General features: G+C 58.8%; 1 protein-coding gene across 1 annotated transcript in view; it reads right to left on the minus strand.

Moving 5' to 3' along the window:
* Positions 1-3,295: 3,295 nt before the first annotated feature.
* LOC309857544 (uncharacterized protein) overlaps positions 3,296-21,205 on the minus strand; it is a gene marked incomplete at its 3' end in the record, with an annotated part of 35,662 nt that continues 17,752 nt past the window's right edge. The window contains exons 4-5 of the mRNA XM_082750274.1: positions 12,667-12,755; positions 3,296-3,320 (exon numbers count right to left, since the gene is read on the minus strand). Of these exons, the coding sequence (XP_082606400.1) occupies positions 3,296-3,320; positions 12,667-12,755 (114 nt within the window). The remainder of the gene's footprint in view (positions 3,321-12,666; positions 12,756-21,205) is intronic.

The following is a 21,205-nucleotide window of genomic DNA, read 5'->3' on the forward strand; positions in this document are numbered from 1 at the left end:
TCACCTTTCTGGGGCAGAAACCCGGACTTGGGGGATCTGGGAGACATTTGCCCTTTCCCTCCCCATGCACATTCCACCTGTTGCCCACTCCGTGTGTCCCCTCTGCTTCTCCTGCGTTTCTCTGCTCCCCCTACCCCACCCAACGACCCCATGGTTTCCTCTGGGACAAACTGAATCTCCAGTTTGGAGGATTCACTGCCTCATTCTAGATCTTACTTCTCAGCCTTCCCCCAGCCCCATGCCCCTCCCAAGACCCCCAGCCCCATCCCCCCACCCCACAGCCCCTCCCCCCAGCCCTTGCCCAGGCACCACAGCCCCTCCCCCCCACCCCACAGCCCTTTTCCCAGGCACCACAGCCCCTCCCCCATCCCCAGAGCCCTTCCCAGGCACCAAAGCCCCACCCCTGGCCCCATGCCCTTCCCAGGCCCTCAGCCCCTCCCCCCACACCACAGCCCTTCCCCCCAGCCCTTGCCCAAGCACCACAGCCCCTCCACCCCACCCTAAAGTCCTTTCCCAGGCACCACAGCCCCTCCCCCATCCCCAGAGCCCCAAGGCCAGGCCCTGCTCCCTCCCTGCCCTTGGGAGGGAGGTGCACCATGGTGGTCCACATGGGTGGACCATGTGACCTGTCTGGGCTAATGAGCTATTCTTGATGCAATGCCTCCAGAGGCTTGCCACGTCCTTGTGCCCTGGAGTTGGGCAAGCTTCCATTCCTGGGATCCCCCAAGAAGGTTATGCACCAGGCAGAGGCGTCACTTCAGATATGGCCTCTGCAGAAAGCTGAGGAAAAGACCCAAGTCTATTCAGGAGCCTAAAGAATGCCCCGCTCGCCCGCCCCAGAATGAGGGTAGCCCAGATCAGCTGTAGCGAGGTGAACCCGCAGAGCCCTGGTCATGAGAAGAAATAGCCTTTGTCTCAAGTCACGGAGGGTCGGATGCTTTGTTCCATGGCGTGGCTGCTCTGTTTGCGGGCTGGTGCAACCCTGGTCATCCAAGCTCCCCCCCTTCCTCCTTAAGCCCAACTGTCATAGGGATGCTCGCTGTAGCAGGAAAGACTTCCCCATGAGAGAGATTCTGACTTTCTTCCAGAGGCTTATTCCTTAGTTCACGTGCCAACATACGGAGATCCATGCTCAGCCTTAGCAGGGGCGACAAGAGGCAAGAGCGGGGTGGTTCTGCAGGAGGCTGAGACATACGCCCTTTCTTCGAGAGTGAGAGAGCAGGGCCAGAAGCCAGCAATCACATGGCAGGGTACCGGCCAAGTTTCTGACCCAAGAGCAGACCACGGGGAGACAAAGTCATCATTCTGCAGATGCCCGTGTTTCTTCTTAAAGACAAATTATCTCTATTTTTTAAAAAATCCCCAGTAATTACGAGTATCCCTTCTTCTGCACACACCGCATGAGCCAGTGAGGAACTGGAATGCAACACAGCCTTCCCATATGTCAGTACCAGTTATGCCTTCTTTTAAAGCGTGTTCTGTGCATCCTTCTGGAAGGAGGTGAATGAAATGTTCTTGTAAATGGACAAATGATTCACGGGATCATGACTACTTCTCACCAGCTGCATCAATTCTAGGCAGCGATGGGACTTGGTGAGATATTATTTACAACTTGTTAAAAACACTCCTTGAGACACTTCGGGCCTTGTTTGGTCCTGGTGAGCTCAGCTGCACGTGGCTGGGATGGCAGTCGGCCGAAACTGGTCCTCCCGGCACACCCACGCTGCCTGGGCCCAGAGGAACTGCATGCCGGCGTGGGGAGGCTTCTGGAACTCTTTCCTCTGAGAGGGAGGACGGGGAAGCCTGAGACATGCACGGGACTTTACTGGGCCATCAACGAGGCATTCGATCAGGCATCGATCCAAGTGACATTCTGTCTGGTGATGGGGTCACAGCTACACAGGGCAAAGGACAAACACACAGTCCTGCTCTCAGGTTGCCTATGGTCTCACAGAGATACGGTTCCCCGTCTATTAGGTAGTCTTCAGGAAAGAAATGACCTGGCTTGCCTGTCCCTTAATCTCCTCCTCCGTCAAATTATGAAAATGAAAATGGTCATCACATCCCAGGACGGTGGGGACAGCCATGTCAGCCAACACATGTCCACCATACCCCCTTGTTCCCTGAGAGGACCCTGAGCTTGTTGGGGCGGCCATGCTTCCTGATGACGGCTCACCTTCTCAGGCTCCCTGCGGCCACGTGGGCCACGCGCCCCAGTTCCTGTCCGTGAGCACAGATAGAAATTTTGGTGAGCGCATTCCTTTCTGAGTAAAAGGACAAAGTTTCGCGAGAGACGCTGCTCATTTGCCTTCTCTCCAGAAACACCTGAATGGAACCTCTGACCACGTGGGACCAAGGGGACAGTGACGGGCTGGAGGGGCCTTGGGCTCCGGACGTGCTCCTGGGCACCTGTCAGCCGTGTTCTACTTAGTTCCAGACAGCTCTTGCTTCAGCAGCTGTCTCACGGGCGAACGTGCTCTGGACAGTGTGAGCCCACAGACTGCAAGGTGTGCAGGAAGTACTCCTTGGGGCCGCACTGTGTGGTTACTGATGCCGTGAGCACCCAGGACGGTGGCGTGGTGAGCGGGTGCGGACGCCAGATGCTTCACGGGGTCTGCAGTCCCAGCCAGTGCCACGGGCTCTGAGCCTCAGAGGTCTTTCCAGGCGGACCCCTCTGCTCCTCCCAGCTGTCCTGCCCTCCACGGGGCTTCTACATTGGCCGTTCCAGGAGGATCCAAGCCGGAGCCCTGGCTTCCGTCCTGCACGAATCGTCCGCCTCACTTATTTCCAATGGGGGTCTGCTCCCAGCTCACTCCCAGATGAGAACCTCCCGGAGGGACCCCTCACCATCAGTAGCCCCTTGACATTCCCGTCCTTCGGGCCCGAGTGCCGACACTGCCACGGACATTTCAGCAAGGCCTGGGGAGACACAAAACATACCTCACTTTCAAAAATTCAATCCTAAGAAAAAAAAAAGAACCATGCAATGTTTGCTTTTTTACTGTGATATATTCTTGTTAACTTCAATATAAAAATGTTTTAACTTCCCTGCTGATGGAAAGAATTAATTGTATTCGAGGAAGATGCTGGGTGTTCAGCCGCAGTTTTGCGCGCCCCCTCAGAGGGCGTTCGGGAGCTCCCTGTCCTGTCGTCCATGGGACGTGGGTGCCCTCCTGTGACCCCTTGTTCCACACACCGTCCCGTCCTCATGGAGCGTCGTACCTCCCTGGCCACTGGCAAACTCCCGGGTGTGCTCCCGTCTGAGAGAGCCCAGCAGGCCGGCTGTGCTAACCGCTTAGGCCTCTGGTCCCACCACACACCTGTCAAGCACAGGGAACATTCTGTTCATCGTGGAAGGCTTCCAGTTACTCGTGTGTGACCAACGATCCCCACACCTAGAGACCCCTCCTCCCGAGGGGGACAGGTGCCCCAGGAGCAAGCGGGCACCAGCTGCCTGGACGCGCCTGGGTACCACAAGCGGGGAGGCGTGAGGACAAAGAGAGCGTCTGAGAACGGATGTGCCGGCCGGTGACGTCCCCACGCACCCTCGCAAGCCATCTCTGCCCCGCACCCGAGTGTGGAGGTTGAGGCTGGGGCAGGAGGGCAGGGAGGGACCTGCTTGCTGCTGGGAGGGACCCGGCACGGAGGGACCCGTCTCCCGCTCCCCGTCCCTGGTATTTCTTATCCCCAACCCCACACGGGAAACAGAGTGCTTGGTGTTCATTCTGAGCGCAGGTCAGTGGTCTGTACAGGAAACCGGGATGGGCTCTGGTGTTGGCCACATCCCCCCAGAGCCACTTCTGTGTCTCCCACTCTCAGGGGCCCAGCAGAACAAGGGGGGGCTCTAGGTGTCTCCCCCAAGCCCCTCCCCTCGGCCCTCTGGAGGGGCAGGCTGCCCTCCGGGATCTGTCCATGGCTGTGGGCTAAGTGTCCGAGGTCTAACAGCCCCTCGTCTGCCATTAAGAGCTCCGTTATGGGAGCCTTCATAGCAGGTGTCATTGAACAGACATTAAGACCCAACTGGCCATGGTTAAGGGGACCATTAGCCCATGCCTGATGTTTGCCCTGACAAAGGGTGACCCAGCCAAGCACTCATGTGATAATGGGCTGGGAAACACTCCCTGGGGCGAAGAAACAGGATGTGGGGGGCGGGAAGGGCACGCCCTGCCTGGGGCCCTCAGAGCATCTGCAGACTCTAAGTCAGCCTCGCCCTGGCCTCCCTGGGTCTCTGGCGCTCGACCAAGGAGGTGGGGACCCCTGCCTGCCCCACCAGCCAGAGCATGCTCCGGGGAAGCTTGCCTTGTGACGGCAGGACAAAGGGTCACGCTGCCTCAGTTGCCCCTGAGCTGACGGGTCTTTGGGAGCCGAGACCAGCGTCAAAGCGAGCTGAGCCCATTTATGCTTCTGTGGGTCTGAAGGGGGCAGGCCCGTCAGGGCACCGACACCCCACCTCCAGCAGAACTGTGCATCCGCACAGGTGGCCGGCCCCACCAACCCACTCTCCCACCTGCAGCCTTCCATGACCAGGAGGCGGCGCAGTGTGGGGTGCAGATGGGCGCTTTGGGTTCAGGTCTCCCTGGGTTCGACGCCCAGCTCTGCCCCCTGCGAGTCAGGCTCCTCTTTTCTGTTCCCTTGGGGCGCTGCGCATACCATCCCTCTGGCCGCCCAGTTCCCTCTGCTCTGTGTTCATGCCTGCACCTGCTGGAGAGTGGAGAGCCCAGGGTCTCCTGGATCCTGCCACTCCCCAAGGGAGCAGACACCCCCTAAATCACGTTCCATCCATGAAGGTCCTTCCCCTGGGCCACGCCCGATGGCGAGCACAGCCGGAGACTATCCGCAAAGCCACCAACCTGCCCGCTGACCAGACCTTGTGCCCCCACCTGCGTACCCAGCCCCGGCCATGCGCTCAGCTCACTCCTGCCATGCTTTCTGCTCCCAGCGCCCCAGGTACCACTTCCTCCTACCTGCTCCTCCTCCTCCCCTTTCTGAGCCCTTCCCTGCCCCCACCCTGCCTCCTCCCAGGCGGTCCCTCCCCCTGAACCTATGGCTCCCCATAGCCTCTATGTCCCTCAGCCTGTAGGCCCCTTCTGCGGGGCACGTGCCTTCAGGAACCTGCCTCGGGCAGCCGGGTCCTCCTCCTCCTCTCTCTCTGCCATGTGCTGTGGTGACCAGCAGTGTATGTGAACGTGCTCTTGCCAGACTCATCCCAGCCCTAACTGAACGTCAGGTGCACTCTACCCGCCCGCTGAGCCAGTCCCAGGGCTGCGCCCTGCCGAAGGGGTGGGAAGGTCAGCACCCCTCGTGCCGGGCCTGTAACCTTGCACACTTAGCCCCCAGCCACGGACAGCCTATACTCCCCCGTGCCTGGAGTGCAGGGTACTCCCACGGGCCGCGGCCAGCCAAGCCCGCAGTGTTTCCCGTGGGTCATCCAGCCCCTCTCACGTGCACAAGTGCCTCCTCTAAGATTTCTCGTTCCCCGTGAGTGGTGGCGCTTTTACTCTTAGGACCGCGCTCACTGCGTCAGACATCGCGGTCCGGAAGGGGCTGAACAGTGGCTGCTAGAGAGGCACGTCTGCGTTCGCGACTCTGCAACCTGTGGCGGATACCTTTAACGGGTCTTGCCTAATGTAAATAAACGAAGGATCTCAACATGAGACGGTCCTGGATCATCCCCCAACCCAGACACAAGCGTCCTTTCCAGATACACACACACAGGACAGGACACACGGACACAGAGACAGATGGAGGGACGCAGCCATAACCACGGACCCTGGGGCCACAGCGGCTGTGCAGGGCCAGACAGACCCTGCCTCAGAGCCTGGCCTGAGTGGCTGCTGTGGCCTCGCCTCGCGCATGGACATACGGCCCCCCCGGACACTGATTCCGGATGCCCCACGGACACTTAAGGGGCAGCGGGCAGCTTGTTAGAGTCTCGTGGGTACTGAGGGGCTGAGTCCCAGCCTCCCCGTGAAATGGGGGGGGTAGTTGGTAAAAACAACCGTTTGCCCCTTGGGTTGCTCTGGACTTAAGGGTGTAGAAGAATGGACCCATGGACAGCAGGGAGGGCCCACGTGGGACACAGCATGTGCGTGGAAGGCACCTGCTGTAACAGTCCGTCTGCGGGGTCCCCAGCTCAAGCGCTCTGGTCTCCGGGGTCTCCGGGCTCACACGCTCTGGTCTGAGGGATTCCCCTTCTCATGCACTGTGGTCTGCAGGTTCACCCAGTCTCGTGCTCTTGTCTGTGAGGTCTCCCGCTCATGCACTCTGGTGTGCGGGGTATCCTGGGCTCCCGATCTCTGGTCTGTAGGGACCCTGGCTCACCCGTACTGATCTGCAGAGTCCTCTGCTCATGAGCCCTGGTCTACTAGGTCCACTGCTCACATGATCGAGTCTGTAAGGTCTCCGGCTCGTAAGCTCTGGTCCGCGAGGTCTCCCCGACTCTGCACTCTGGTCTGCGGAATTTCCGTGGCTCATGCGCTCTGGTCTGTGGGGTCTCCCCCTCACGCACCCTGGTCTGCAGCACCTCCCTGCCTTGGGCGCTCTGGACTGTGGGGTCCCCTGCTCACGAACCCTGGTCTGTGGGGGTCTCCTGCTAACGCACTCTCATCTGTGGGGTCTCCCCAGCTCTCGTGCTCTAGTCTGGGGGGTCTCCCCAGCTCTACACTCTGGTCTATGGGTTCTGCCCCTCATGCACTCTGTGTCCACCCCGCCACACAGCATGTGTTTCCCAGCCACCACACTGCTGACACTCCCTGCTGAGAGACTGTCCTGGGCTCTGTAAGATTTGAATGGTGTCCTTCCACTGCATTCGCCCCGGCTTGGCTCCCTGTCATGCGGAACGACCCTGGCTCACTCTGGCCCAGGTTGGGAGACACCGCTGCCCTGGTGGAGAATAGCCTACTAGGTGGAGGGGCCAGGACTTCAGAACCTGGTGCTCCTGAGTGCAGTGGGCTTGGGATGCAGGCAGGGGTGCCGGGTGGAGCACTGGAGCCGGCAGAGGGTTAGCAAAGGCCCTGGGGTGGGCAGGCCATGCAGGCGGTACACAGACAGGGACCCGGATCGCCCTGGACAGTGGCACCAGCTGCACGGTGACTGCAGGTGCTTCGTGAAGCTGCGATGTGACGGGAGCCATCTGCCCGTCAAGGGGTTGGCTGCCCCGTGGCTGTTCCTGCTGTTCCAGCCAGCTGAGTAAACCCTTAATGGGATGCGGGACAAAACATCTCTTCACGGGGCTGCAAAGCCTCCCAATCAACTCTTCAAATAAGAGTCACACGCCCAGGATGGGGGTGGGAGTGTGCAGTGTGATTTGGAGCAGTGTCTCTGCCAGGGCTGAGATTTCTGTCGTGGTGATAGAGGTTCCTAAAGACCAGGGTCCCCCCGGCCTGGGATGACGATACTGGCTGTTGACAGACAAAGCTGGATTGGAAAAAGAGAGACCACGCTTGGGGAATGTCACTTCATTTTCCTTTCCTGTGACTGCGGTCCAATCCATGGCGGTGCCAGCCCCTCCCCGCGGAGCTCCAGGGTGGCCCTTTCCCCCTCACCTGTCCTCTGCCTAGAAACTGAGGGGAAGAAGCACGAAGTCCTTCAGACTCTGGAGGTCTGAGCCCATGCGACTCTGCCCTTTGCTGCTGTGTGACTTCAGGCCAGGCGAGCCTGGCCCACCTTTCTGAACAGGACAAGGGTGGCCACGATGATACCACGCCTGCTTACTAGTGGCTTATTCCAGAGCCCATAGGAGTCACGATAGCACTCTGAGGGCGTGTTCTTACTACTCCCATCTTACAAAAGAGAGAGAGGCTTCGAGAGGTCAGACAGTTTGCCAAGGCCAAGCACCTCATCAGGGCCACCCTGTGTGGTTGTTCCGGTTGTGTACTGCAAAAAGGAGCTCCACCTAGGGCGACAGTTACACTGCCGATGAATGCTGACGTCCAAGACAGCATGAAGAGGGCACAGGGCTCCCAGCGTGGCACTGGGCATGTCCGAGAACGATTTCCTTCATGACTCACCCACACGCCCATGCCCGGATCCCCATGCAGGAGCACAGGAGCTCACGCTCCCTCTTGGCCTGACACCTGCTGTGGAGCAGACCCTGAGTCGGCTCTGGCTGCCTGGCTGGAGGATGGAGCAGGTGCATGCTGGTGTCCATGAGACTGGGAGCCCAAGGGAACAGCAGGTGGGCGTGGGGCACCAAGCAGGACCCTGCCCAAGGACCAGGACCACAAACACTGCTCTCTAGCAGTCGGGAGGGTAGACATCCCAAGGCAACCTTGCTGGCTGGACCCAGGAATCACAGGGCTAGCCTCCCTGGCCTGACCTGTTTCATGCCTTTTCCAACCTGCCCTTCTGCGCCCCAGGATCTCAGGATGGCCCAAAGACAGAAGGGAGCCTCACATGAGGCCTGTCCTCCAGGGCCCGGGTGGGTCCCACCTGCTTGCTCAGTGAGGAGCATGGGAGGGGCGTCAGCTCTCACCAGGCCTCGAGATTTCTGTAGGTGGATGTGTCCCTAAATGTTCCCTGACTCCTGCCCAACATGTTCCTCTGGTGCTTCAGCAACCCCTCCGAACCGCCCTCCAGCAAGCATGTCGGGCTCCAACTGCAGCACGATGTGCGAGTTCTCCACACACCATGCTGCACCACACGGGACGGGGACTTCATGCCAGCGGCCTCTGTCAGTACTGTGCACGACACACTCTTCCCTTTGTACGACTGCCACTGATGATGAAGTCCTTGAGACTGTGCTAGGGTCACCTCCACCAGGAAGCCCTCTCTGATTACTCAGGAGTCGCCCTGAAGATTCTCACCCTCTCTATGTCACATGGCAGTCCTCAGCTCCGTGGCCTGTGCCCAGGGGCCTGCACTCCCCTCTGTCATGACGTGTACCACTCTTGGTGCTCACCTTCTCCACCAGAATTTGATCTTTTCCACGCTGTGGACTCTATCAGCAGGGACTTGACCAACTGAGAAAAGCTTTCTCAAGGTCTGGTGTGGACCAGAGCCAGGGATTCACAAGTCCTTGTGACTCTGCTAAGTCGGGAGCTCCTCACCAGGCCACCGCCAGCAATGTCCGAGGCTCCCCATACCCCGCACCTCTGGCCCCCCTTCTGGTCCTGAGCTTATCTGGGACAGGGCAGCTCCTCACAGACGGGCTCTCAAACCCTCCAGCAGGCGCCGAGTGCTACCCATTCTTCCCAGGGATACCGTGAGCGTTCCTGTGCCAGGACGGAGCATGCGAGAATCTGATGTGACACGCTCGCCATCCTCAGAGAAGGTTCTGACCAGTGAGGAATGGGCCGCAAGGCAAACCACTGGAACAAGACGTGTTTGCATTGGGTCGAGCAAAGCGCTGTGCAACGCGGTCCTGAGACGGGCTGGCCCTACATGGAGGAGAAGGGGTTGGCTCTGGCCGAGAACAGCGCACGCGAGTTTGGTCCCAAACTGCACAGCACCAGAGCGCCTGACCAGCCCTCCATGCGTCACGCAGGATGCAGGGAAGAGCGATATCCAGAAGAGCCCAGCCCTGGAAGAAAGTCATCTTCACCGCCTGGACAAGGGACCTAGAATTTGCCCTGCATGCGACAGGTGCCAGGACAGTCCCGTACTTCATAGAGACACCACCTTCTTGGGACCTGAGCCAGCGCCCCAGCAGCTGATGCCTTGCTGGCTCTGAGCTCCTCCGGCAGCAGAAAGGACAGACAACCAGGAAGGCCCAGGAGGTGGGAGACCGGGGGCAGCTGTCCTTCTGATGGGGATGTCCTCTTCTTGGCCAGAACCTTCTGCAGCCCTCAAAGCAGAAGCTCATCAAGGATCAGACAGAGTGACCGGGCCATGGACACCTCCTGGATCCTGGGAGCATGCTCAGGTCCGGGCGAGATGGCGCAGAGGTCAGAGAGAACATGGCCTCACTGGGTCGAGGATGCGGCCCTTCCTTCCAAGGAAGCCTCGGTCTCCACATCCAAACCATCTGAACAGCTTCCCAGGCTTGTGGTCGGGATGCAGCCCTCGAGCACGGAGGGAGGGACGAAGGAATCAGATGCTGCCAGGCCTCTCCCCCAGCACCATGCACGCCATCCCCAGGACCGACCGGGGAGCCCCAGGCCAGGGCAAGCTCCTGCCCTGGACATGAGGACCTGGGCCCAGCCCTGGGGAAGCAGGACGGAGAGGAAGACTACGTTCTTGGTGCTGGTCCTGCCGGCCTGCTGGTCATCCCCTCAGGACCAAGGGGCAAGAAAGAGCAAAAGACAGAGTTCTCATCCCCACGGATTCTCAGTCCACACAGCAAGAAAGACCCAAAGGAGCACCCCAGCTCATGGCCCCAAAGCCACTGGAATGTCACAGTGTCTAGCCCCTCCTTGGTTCTCCTGCACGAGTGGGAGACACAGCTCCTCTGAGAGACCCCCGCGTCCATGGCGATGCTCCCTTCCCGCATCCATGGCGACGCTCCCTTGCCTGTGATCCTCCACACCCGTCTGAGCTGGGCCTGCAGCCCAAACCATGCAAAGATCAGCTTTTTCTCAAAACAAGGAGTTCCCTGAGGCCTGTGGCTTTGTCAAGCCCCAGGCATGGCCTGCAGCAGGTGCACGGTCCCTAGTCCTGAACTGCAGAAACACGTGCCATTAGGCCACCGTAGAAGCTCATGCGGTGGGTGCGCCACCTGCCCTAGATCCTTCCAAGCTGCTCTCTGAGATGCAGGACCTTAGCACCTGGATGAGCAAAGATCACTGACAGTCTTTGCCCAATGGAGGACCCTCCTTTCTCAGGGAAGTAGGTCCTTGGTGGCCAGTCACATCCCCTGGTCAAACCATGGGGCAACCGCTCCCTGAGCAGAGCTGATGCACCCCCACCCCCACCAGGCACCCTGGAGTGTAGGACATGTACGGGCTGGGGCGAGCCTCCAGCGCTGGAGGCCAGTGGGTGACCAGCACACAAAGGCTCTGGGGGCGTCCAGGAGTGGGCAGCCCACAAGAACCATTCCCCCGGTCTCATGGAAACTGTCCACGTGGCGGAGAACCTCGTGAGGCCAGCCCGTGATGGTCCGCCAGCGAAGGAATTAGTTTAAGTCTGATGTCTGCTCTTCATTCCAGGAGACGGAAACTGGGACCGCACGGTGGAAAGCTATTTCTGAACACTCAGAGTGGATGGTGGCTTCCAGTCCACTGCCATCCACGTCACCCTGAGGTCACGGTCAGCACCGAGACGCACTGCTCACAGCCCGTCTCCCTCTTGAACTAGAGGCAGGCTCTCATGCCTCTAACGGGTTTCCCGCGGCCACCGGGAAAAGTCACCACACGCTCTCTTGTAGCTCTGGAGTCACGAGGTCTAAATTCGGGGCCGTGCTCCCCAGGCAAGTGTGTTCTCTTGTCTCCGAGGAGTCCAGACACAACTGTGCCCTTGCCCCTTGGGCCCTCCTCCACCTCCAGCAGCGCCTGCAATCCTCTACCTGCTTCCCTCGCTCCCGGTCTGTCTCTTCCACACACAAGCCCACACACAGCAACATATACACGTGTGCACACACATGCCTCTGCTTCCCTTGTCTCACCTCATCTGAGGCAGACCCACCTGCCCCCACGTAGGAAGCTCCTCACACGGAGCTGGTGTGTGGCCCAACAATCCAGGATCACCCCACCCCCAGTGAGAACCTTGAACCAGTCACATCGGCGAAGCCCCTCCTGCAAGGGGATGTCACACATTCCCAGCTTGGGGGCAGCAGGACGTGGCATCTTCTGGAGGCCGGGACCCCACCTGGCCCAAGCCCCGGCCAGCTCCTCAGGTGCAGCTTCTAAAGCCCCTCGGGCCTTGGCCTGACCACCCCCACCCCAGACAGAAGCCTATCTGTGTGGCTCTGAGCAGTGTGCCACCCCCGCCGCCCGGCCCTCAGTTTCCCGTGTGTGCAGGGCCATGGGCTTCCAGTTCTGCCATCCAGCCGCAAGACCGCTTGGCACATAGGCTGAGCAGGGAGGGCCCGGCCGTTCGCTAGCAGCACGGCAGTGAGGACACCTGTGTCCAGAGAGAGAAGCCACTCACCTAGGACCCAGTCATGGAACGTGAAGAAGTCCCTCAGCTTGCGTGTTCTAATTGAATCAGCACAGATTTAACTCGGGTGTGACGTTCAGAACATGACCCATAAAAACATCCACCAGTGTTGCTCTACGGGGCCTCCCGGAGGAAAGATGCCCTCGGGGGGTTCAGGAAAGGGCCACCTGGCTGGGGCTGTTAGCCGGAGGCTGGGAAGGGCTGGCGGGAAGCGTGTCAGGAAGGATCTACGACAGGCCAGAAGATGTCACCCTCCCACCTGGACGTCCCGAAGCAGAGGACGGGGTGTAGCGAGGGTGACCAAGCTGGCCACGGGTCCGAGGCTCAGTGTTCTTGGCGCCAAGATGCCTGTGCCCCTCAGCATGGCTCTGAGATGGGTTGAAGGCAAACCCCTCGTGCTGATCGGCCAGCAACAACCTCCAACGACAAGTGTCCACTAGACCTCCTGACCTCCGTCTGACCAGCCTTCGCCCAACCCCAGAAACACTCTTACTGGTTCCCACTCTGCTAGTGAGGAAAAAGCCCTCCTAATAAAAGCTCCTCACTAATAACAAGAATCCTCTCTTGTGGAAATTTGGCACACATTCTTCAACAACAAAAAGGAAAACAGGATGTATGCTTTGCAGCACTTACCAGCCCTGAGAAGGAGACGTGGTAGACTCTGACTCATTTTTCCAACCACGCTGGGGAACGGAGATGCTGTCAATGTGAGCGTGAAGGAGCTGTGGGGACAGAAGTTAGAGATGAAGTCCGTGAGAGTCTAACAGATGTTATTTTTGGAACTGGATGTGGGGCAGCAGATAGAACCGTCCCTGCTGGGGCTGTGAAGGTCACACCTGTGCTAGGACACCAGGGGCCCCAGTGTCAGAAGCAGAGCTTCCAAGGGCCAGGACCTCCCCATCCCTCACATGGAGGATTTCCTCTAAGAACACCTCCATCCTCACATGAGGGTCCATGTCCACACAGGACGGATGAGAAAGGCTGACACAGAGAGGAGCTTGTGGGAATGGGGACAGAGGTTCAAGCCACCGGCCAAACGTGGCACGTAGCCACCAGGTAAAGCGGCGTGTGGTGCCAGGAAGGTGCCATCAGACGTCCTGGCAGAGAGGATTGGAGAGACCACCTCCCCTGCGGACGCAGGGTGTGGGCAGGAGGCCAGGGTCACCTGTGTACTGGACTTCCAACTCCTGAGGGCTGGCTACAATCTGTCTTGTCCATGCCTCTGTGCCCCATGCAGAGAAACGGGCCCAGCAGAGAGCAGGTCCTCACAACATGGTAGCTGGCTGAAGGAACCATGAATGAGTGAGTTCCTAAGCACACGGCGCTGAACCAGCTCAGAGCTGGGCCCTCGGGACTCCAGCGCACTCTGCTGGGGGATCACCCAAGCCAGGCCGCCTCAAGGACCCCCCCAACCAGCTGCCCTCTACGCAGACTCCTCTGGCTTCTCTGGGACTCCTTTACTCAGCCCTCCCTGATGGCCGGCTGGCCACGAGGTGGGACACAACCCAATGCAGGGGCTCCCGGGGTTCCCCGGACGGCTCCCTCCCAGCCCCGCAGACTTTTGGCCACCAATGGTACCATCACTGTCACCCGAGGCAACCACAGTACGGCCACTCTCCCACCACAGGGCCCAGCATTCAGGGAGGGGAAGTCCCGTCTGAGATACTGCGTTTTCACGGTAGAAAGAGAAGCCAAGCCAGGAGTGGAAAAACTCAGTGCCTCCGGGATGGTGCCATAGCTGGTCCCCAAGTGTCTGATGCCCCTCCCTCCATAAGACGGAGTTAAGGGCCCCACTCTAGGTGAGTGGGACTGCGGGCCCGCTGCAGCCAGCAAATGTCTGCCCGGGTTTCCTGGGATCCCTAGGGTGTGGCTGCAGGGTCCCCAGGCAGCGTGCTGGCCTCCACCTGTGCCCACAGGGCTCTATCTCCACCGTCTGGGTGACCTGGACATCCACCACGGGAGGATGGGGTGCAGGGCATTGCCTGAACCCTACACCAGCAACGGGCGCAGAAATGTGTGCAGAGAGGTGGGACAGCAGGCCTGCGGCGAGGTTGGGAAATACGGCTCACCCCCCAGTAGACTGCCGCCTGGGAGTGGAAGACCGGGATCTAGGTGATGCCTGTGTCCCCAGCAGAGGGGGGCTCCCCAACGACCCCTTCAGTCTCCCCTCACAGCACCCCTTCCCCTGCCTCTCACCTCAGGACACACAGTCAACCTGCCAGATCAGGTACATAGACTTATCACAAACCCATGTCAAAGGCAGCACACCTTCCCTGTAAAACCTGCTGTGGCTCCCAGTTCCAGTCGCCCAATGCGGCTCCAGCATCTGGGGGCTAGGAACCAAAGGCTCAGGTCATCTCCCGTGAGTGTGGATTGACGGTGCAGGGACACATGCACAGCGGCCCTCTGCTGGCCGGCAGGGGTCGGGAGCTCTCCTACACGCTGGGCAGACATCCAGCAGGCAGAGCCTGCTGTCTGTCCTCCCCGAGGGCCTCTCTTTGCAGGTGGCCCCTCCCCCCAGCAGCATGGGGGCAGGATTGCAGGGAAGTGGGAGCATGGGATGGACCCTCAGGGGTCAGCCCTGAACAACACAGTGTCACTTCTGGCACATTCTTCACATCCAAAAAGACCGCAGGGCAGTCAAGTGCTACAGGAGGGGATGAGATCTGTCCTCGGTCGGGCAGGAGGAACAGCGTGTGCCTTTGTGGAGGGGGGACTCCCTGGGATCCATGCTGGGATGCTGCATCTCATCACAAGCTGAGAACAGGGTGCTCGGTATCCACACACTACAGAGATGCCTTGGGTCATCTCAGGAGGGTCTACATAGGGTTGACCCCAAAGTCACACACTCCGGAGGTCTGCCCAGGGAGACTTGGGATGGTGAGACGAGGTCCCATAGGCACAGACCATGAGCAGGTGCAGGGAGAACTCCATGGGGAAGGAGGACCCCCACGTCTGGGTGGAAACTGACACCTGGCTGCACTGGCTGGTGCGGGCAGACAGACGGAGCAGAAGGAGGAACAACTGGTGAGTGATGCCTGGTGCCCACAGGAGGGGAGTCTCTAGAAAGAGCCATCAAGGGCCACAAAGAGCTCAAGGGCACTGAGAACAGATGACTCCACAGTGTCCGTGGGTTGGCACTCCCACATCCTCCCAGGGCAACACCTCCCAGGAGAATTTCGGAGCCATGGGGGCTGGAAGCACACTGCGGCGGGTCAAAGAGGGAGCTGGGAGTGAGGAAAGAGACTCGGTTCTGTCCCGGGCTGGCCGAGGAGGACCGCTGTGGAGGAACCTGTCCTCACACCCCGTGACTCTTGCCGTTCTGGGACGCCAGGAGCTTCATAAGCCTGAGAGCGGCACATCCATGGGCCAAGAAATGTGTGGGCCAAACCTCACAGCCCCTAAGGCCCGCCGCCATGACCCTCGCCCAGGGCACACCTGCCCCGGGCGATGGCCCACAAGCCTCCTGCACTAATCATGCTCCCTAAGGAGGACTCCATGGTCTCAACCGGGGCTGTGACATGCTTGTCTGCACCACAATATCATGCATCCCACAAGGAAGAAGGTACAAGAAGCCAGGCAGCCTATGCTGTCCATCGCTCCCCTTGCCATGACAGCCCAGTACTAGGAACTCCACCCTGCCTCTGCAATGGACAGCTCAGGCTCTAGAAACTTCTGGGAGCCTCCAAGGGGCCACTTCAGCCGACGGGGGAAAGCCACCCCTCATGGTATGGAGCCAGCCAGGGTGCTGGCTGGCTCCATGATCTGCATCACCCTTGCATTGGGGAAGAGGCAAGAAGGCACACGGGTGCAGAGAAGGCCTTCTGGAGGTGAGCACGGGACTGGGAAGCTTACTCCTTCAAACCCTCACTCACGCGCAGGCCTAACGATGGCCCTGCTCTCCCAGGAGGTGAGCCCTCCAGGGGCTCTAGCAGGAAGACCTCCCCACAGGAGGTACACAAGGCCGGCTGTGACCTACAGGTGCTCGGGGAGGGAGAGCACAAGTGAGGCAGGCCTACCTTGGGAGAGACTCCCCTGCAGGAGACTTGCTTAAATTTCCTGTCTCAGAAATGCAGAAGGACCCCAGACAAAGACGCGCAACCTCCTCCATCTGACTCCCGTGCGCAAGGCAGCCTTCTGATGGCCGCGCGTCGGTGCCTTCTGCTCTAGGAGAAGGAATGAAAGCAGCACTGATGGCAAAGATACCCGGGTTTGATGCACACAGTCCTCATCTCACAGCCAGCCACAATCCGGTAACTCGCAGAGATGCTGCTGTCAGTCTATACACCCAGGGGTGCGTACAAGAACCACAGCCGCACTGGGCCTGCCTGGCCCCCGTCACAGGGTCGTGTCGCCCTCCCCAACCCCGGCTACCTCCGGAACCCGCCACGCAGAGCCAGATGCCTGTCCGGTACTTGGCAGGCCATGGGCTCCGCCGCACTTAGCAAGCTGGATCGTGATTCAGCATCAGGCGCCGGCAGCCTCCACCGGAGCAAGGCAGACGCTTAAAAATAGCAGAGCTGTGGCTGCATCCACCAGTGGGGGGCTGCTAGCCCCCAGCCAAGACCAACCTCCCCAGCCCCCCAGAGCAGTGAGCGGGGTTCCCATCAATCCCCCCAAAAATCCAGGGAACCCTGGGCAGGGAGCGGGGTTCCCATCAAGCTCCCCAAGAATGCCAGGGTCCCCTGAGCAATGAGCTCACAGGTCATGAGCTGTGCAGCTGGGATTTGGAGATGGGCTCCAGGCTCTCCCTGAGTCCCACCTCGGCCCAGGGAGCCATTGGTGAATTCCCGGTCTTTAGTCTTCTCTCTGGGCCACAAACACTGATCACAATTACTGCTTCCCAGAAGAGGACTAGAAATCTGCCTTCACAGCACCAATGTGTCTCCCCACCTGTCCCTTTGTCCTCATTCTCATACACCTGCTGGGCTGTTCTACCTGTCAGAACACAGATGTCTTGGGACCAAATTCACCATCTTCCTAATAGGAACTCTTCTCCCCGACTTTCCATTCCACATACGGACGCTCGTCACGAGAACTCCGACTACCGCTCCTCCCTTGCTTCATGGCATCTTTTTGGCTTCCTGTCCCCTCCGCCCCAGCCACCGGTGTCCAACACAGCCAGACCATTTTCCAGAGCAGCTCTTCCCAGCCTCGGGCCCAGGGCTGAGCTGGGCTGTGCGCCTCCGCGTGGTTCCACCCGGTGCATGGGCCGGGGTCAGCGGCACCCCTAGTGTCTGCCCTCTGGACGCCAATCCCAGTCACGGCAACCGCTGTGTCTCAGACAGCGTCCAACACCTGAGGACAGATATGCTACAAAGCATGGCTCAAACATGCTGCTCCTTCCAGGGTCCCGCAAGTGCTCGCCGAGGGCTTCCCGAGGAGTTCTTGGGAAGGAAACGGTGTTCAGGGTATTATGCTTCTGGTTCGTCATTTCCTTCCTCTGGGGTTTTGGGCTTAACCTCCCTCAGGCTGGCAAGTCCCTCAAAGGCTCTGGGGCTGAGTGCCCCAGCAGGGAGGCCGTGGGGCCACGGGCCAGGATGGGACCCCAGCCCCACCACCCTAGCCCGCCTGTATCCCAATACTGCAGTTTGAGGTCTGAAAATGGAGATGAACACAGTACCTGAGTACGAATTAATATGTGGACAGCACGTAAACCATGCATAAAGCAGCCAACCACTACACGCTGGCCTATGGCCACCATGTCACCATCGTCATGCTCACCATCCTGGCAATGCTTCGTGTCTCTTACCTACATGTCTCCAAAACACACTCGCAGTTCAGGCCAGAGTGAGGCCCCCCCAAGCAGCACCAAGCCTCACACTTTGCCCAGGGACAGCGCTGCCTTTGTCCCCTGCCCTCCACCCGTGTTTCTACTCCTGGACCCCACGGTGCTGCCTGCACTCAACACAGAACTTCCCCATCACTGCGGCAGGAGACAGAATTACCTCCCGTCAAACTGCGTCCCAAACCCCGCGGGATGGAATCCCAGCTCGAGGTCCCAGGGAAAGCCGGTGACGGTGCCTGGTGCACAGTGAGTCCTTGGTGATTCTCATGGGAATGCTCTTCCCAATACTGTGATAACTCTTCGCAGAGGGGTATCCCAAGGCAGAGCTGGACACTTGTGCTAAGGTATTCTCCTAAAAGTACAGGGTGAGGACAGGTTTCAAACTCTCGGTTCTTATGTGCAAGGTCAGAAGCATGGCAAGACCACGGCTCTGCTGGTGTAGTGTGTGCAGAGTTCATTCATTTTCTCCCAGAAATCAGCAATTGCTTCATCACAGTTCAGCCTTGGTATTGGCTTTAATGACTTATCCATGGTCAGGAGAGTGAAACCCCATGGACTGTGCTCGGGACCATGACTTTCCCAACATGACGGGTTCCCCACGACACCTGCTCCCTGGTCTCAGCGTGAACAGGTCTGGCTCGGGAACCGTGTTCACTGGGAGCTGTCATTTCTTCACTCAGGCCTCGGGACCCATCACTCCGTGTGTTGGGAAACCCTGGTAGCGCCACCAACCACATTCCCCACACCCTCAGAAAGGGACCTGCCATGCCAGCTGTGGACAGCTGACTGCCAATGCCCCACAACCCTTCCTCCGGGGGCTGGAACCTCAGGCCCCAGGGGACAGACCTAGCACAGGGACAGATGAGGACACATGGGGCAGACAGATCCTCCACGGGGTCAAGAACAGCTGCATAGTAAAGTCTGCAAGAAAGTACCAGCTTATCCGAGTACCCCCCAACCATGAATGTGTCCAAGGGAAATTTAAGAGAGGACAGAGTTGCTCGTGAATGCACAAAGTCTAAAACCCAAGATGTGAGGGAAAGCACCTGCCCAAGGCAGGCTGAAGAGGATTTGTGGAGAATGAGATGCACAGGAGGTACGGATGGCTCGCAGCCGCGGAGCTCGCATGCTGGCCCAGACACCGCTGTAAGTGCTTTTCCACATGTGACCTCGTCTAAGCCAGAGAACCCCTGGGAGGTGGCCACCGTTACAGCCCCCACCTATCTGCAGGAAGGCAAGTGACATCACAGGGAAGACCTCAGGGAGAGGAAATCAGGGTCACCATCCTGGCTCCACTGCCAGCCTGCTGGGAGACCCCCAGTCCACCTGCTGAGCGATGATTAATCCGCCCTCCGAGGTCCCTGCAGCATGGGTGCGTGTCCAGGTCCCACGCTGGGTAGGCCACGGGTTTGAACGACCAAGACATTTACTATGTTGCTAATAGCCATCATGGGAAACAAAAACAAAAACACGGTTTCTCCTATGCCACGAAGCTATCCGTTTATAACAATAGCAGATAATCACACTTAGAAAGCCCATAATACTTCAATGTGTCCTAACGACGTGCTGAATTACAGAGATAACTAAGACAGAAGCATCATTTTTGCCATTTATTGGAGTATTTCTCACTCTACGCCCATTTTCACGGGGGGAGAAATAAAGATGACTATTTCCCACATGTGACTTTCCAGACAACGCAGGCCTTGGGTCCTGCCTGTTGTTCATCTCTGACTCCCACCCTGGCTGGCCCAGAGCCTCGCACATCAGAACGACTCAGAATATTCTTGCTCAGCAAATGATCGCTGCCTCTTCGAGGCTTACTTATTGTTTTACTATTTAGAGTGAAACGGCTGGACAGCAGTCTTTCTAAATTGCGGCGCGTGCCACAGCCAGGGGAGCGAGAGGTTTAACCGCGGGGCGACTCCAAAGGCACCTGCCCATCCCGGTGAGCCCGGCCCCTCCACCCAAAGGTCCCCAGCACATTCTGGTCCCAAGCCCAGGCATTTAAGTCCAAAACTTCAAAAACAAGGAAACCCTAAGTATGAGAAACAGTTTCCCAAGCCCCTGGCCACCTTGTCCTCCCTTGCCTGAGCAAGGGCCCTGAGCAGTTGGCCCTGAGCCTGGGATGTTCTGGACTCTTTTCGGGTAACGAATGCATGTGAGGCTCCTCACACCAGTCTGCACACACCCCTGCGCCGGAGTGGGGCCACCCACATCTGGAAGCTAGAATGTGGGTGGAGACAGAGGGCTCCCAGGAGGCAGTGAGTAGACGGGTGACTGTGGGGAGCCCGACCTCAGCTGGCCTGGCCACCGCCCACCCCATCGGCCTGGAGGAGGCCCCTGAAGAGCTCAGGCCCAGCCACCACACCCGGACCCACAGGTAGGTCAGAAGCCCTGTGCGCTTCAACTGGGAATGTTGGAAGGAGGAGGGGAGGAACAAAGTAAAGGTCCGACTGGGAGAGGAGAAACCGACCCCGGGAGAGATAGATGCAAAGCGACTTAAAATGCAATCCAAGCCAACTTCCTACTACTGTAGGTATTAACCCATCACTACTCCGCAGGCCCACTCCAGCAGTAATTCAATGTTTACCTGACCTAAGCCAGACGTGGCCTACTTGGTGGCCCGGGGACCCACATGCAATTGATTGTTTTAGGGGCCAGCAGCTGTAATCAAATACTGGGAGTGTCTAGCAGTTGGCTGATGAGGTTAGAGCAAACATTACGGCCTGTAATTTGGGAAACTGCACATGTGAGCTTCCGGATCATCCCCGGGCCCCACATCAGTGTCTCCAAGTTCTGTGTAGAGCAAACCACGGGGAACGTTCAGGGAATGACTTAAGAAAACACACGAATTGGAAAACAGCAGATTGTTAACACCCCCCTTCTCTCTCACACACACACACACGCACATTTGCACACATGCCACTCTTCCTTCAGAGCTCCACTCTGGATCACCTCCTCCTGGAAGCCTTCTCTGCTCTCCCCTGAGCTCTGAGGCCTCACAGTACCCCTTCATCAAAATTCACACTGGTCTGTGTCAGGTACCTGCCAAGGGCTGACTTCTGTCCCCCCTTACCCCCAGACTCATATGTTGAAACCCAAATCCCCCTGAGCGACTGGAGGAGGGGACTCAGATTAACAGAGGTCATGAGTGTGGAGCCCTGAGCCACTATGGCTGGTGTCCTCGTGAGAAGGGACTCCGGGGAGCTCCCTCTCCCCACTCCCTCTACCCACCACACACGGCAGGAATGGCCACTTGGGGCCCCAGCAAGAAGGCGGCCATCTGCATGGACCTCGCTGGCCCCTGACCTCTGATGTCCAGCCTCCAGAACTGCAAGAACATGAAGTGCTGTCTTTTAAGCCACAGGTCTGTGGACTGCCCAC

This window comes from Mustela nivalis, assembly GCF_964662115.1.
Source record: "Mustela nivalis genome assembly, contig: HAP1_SCAFFOLD_868, whole genome shotgun sequence".
NCBI classification, from domain to species: Eukaryota; Metazoa; Chordata; class Mammalia; order Carnivora; family Mustelidae; genus Mustela; species Mustela nivalis.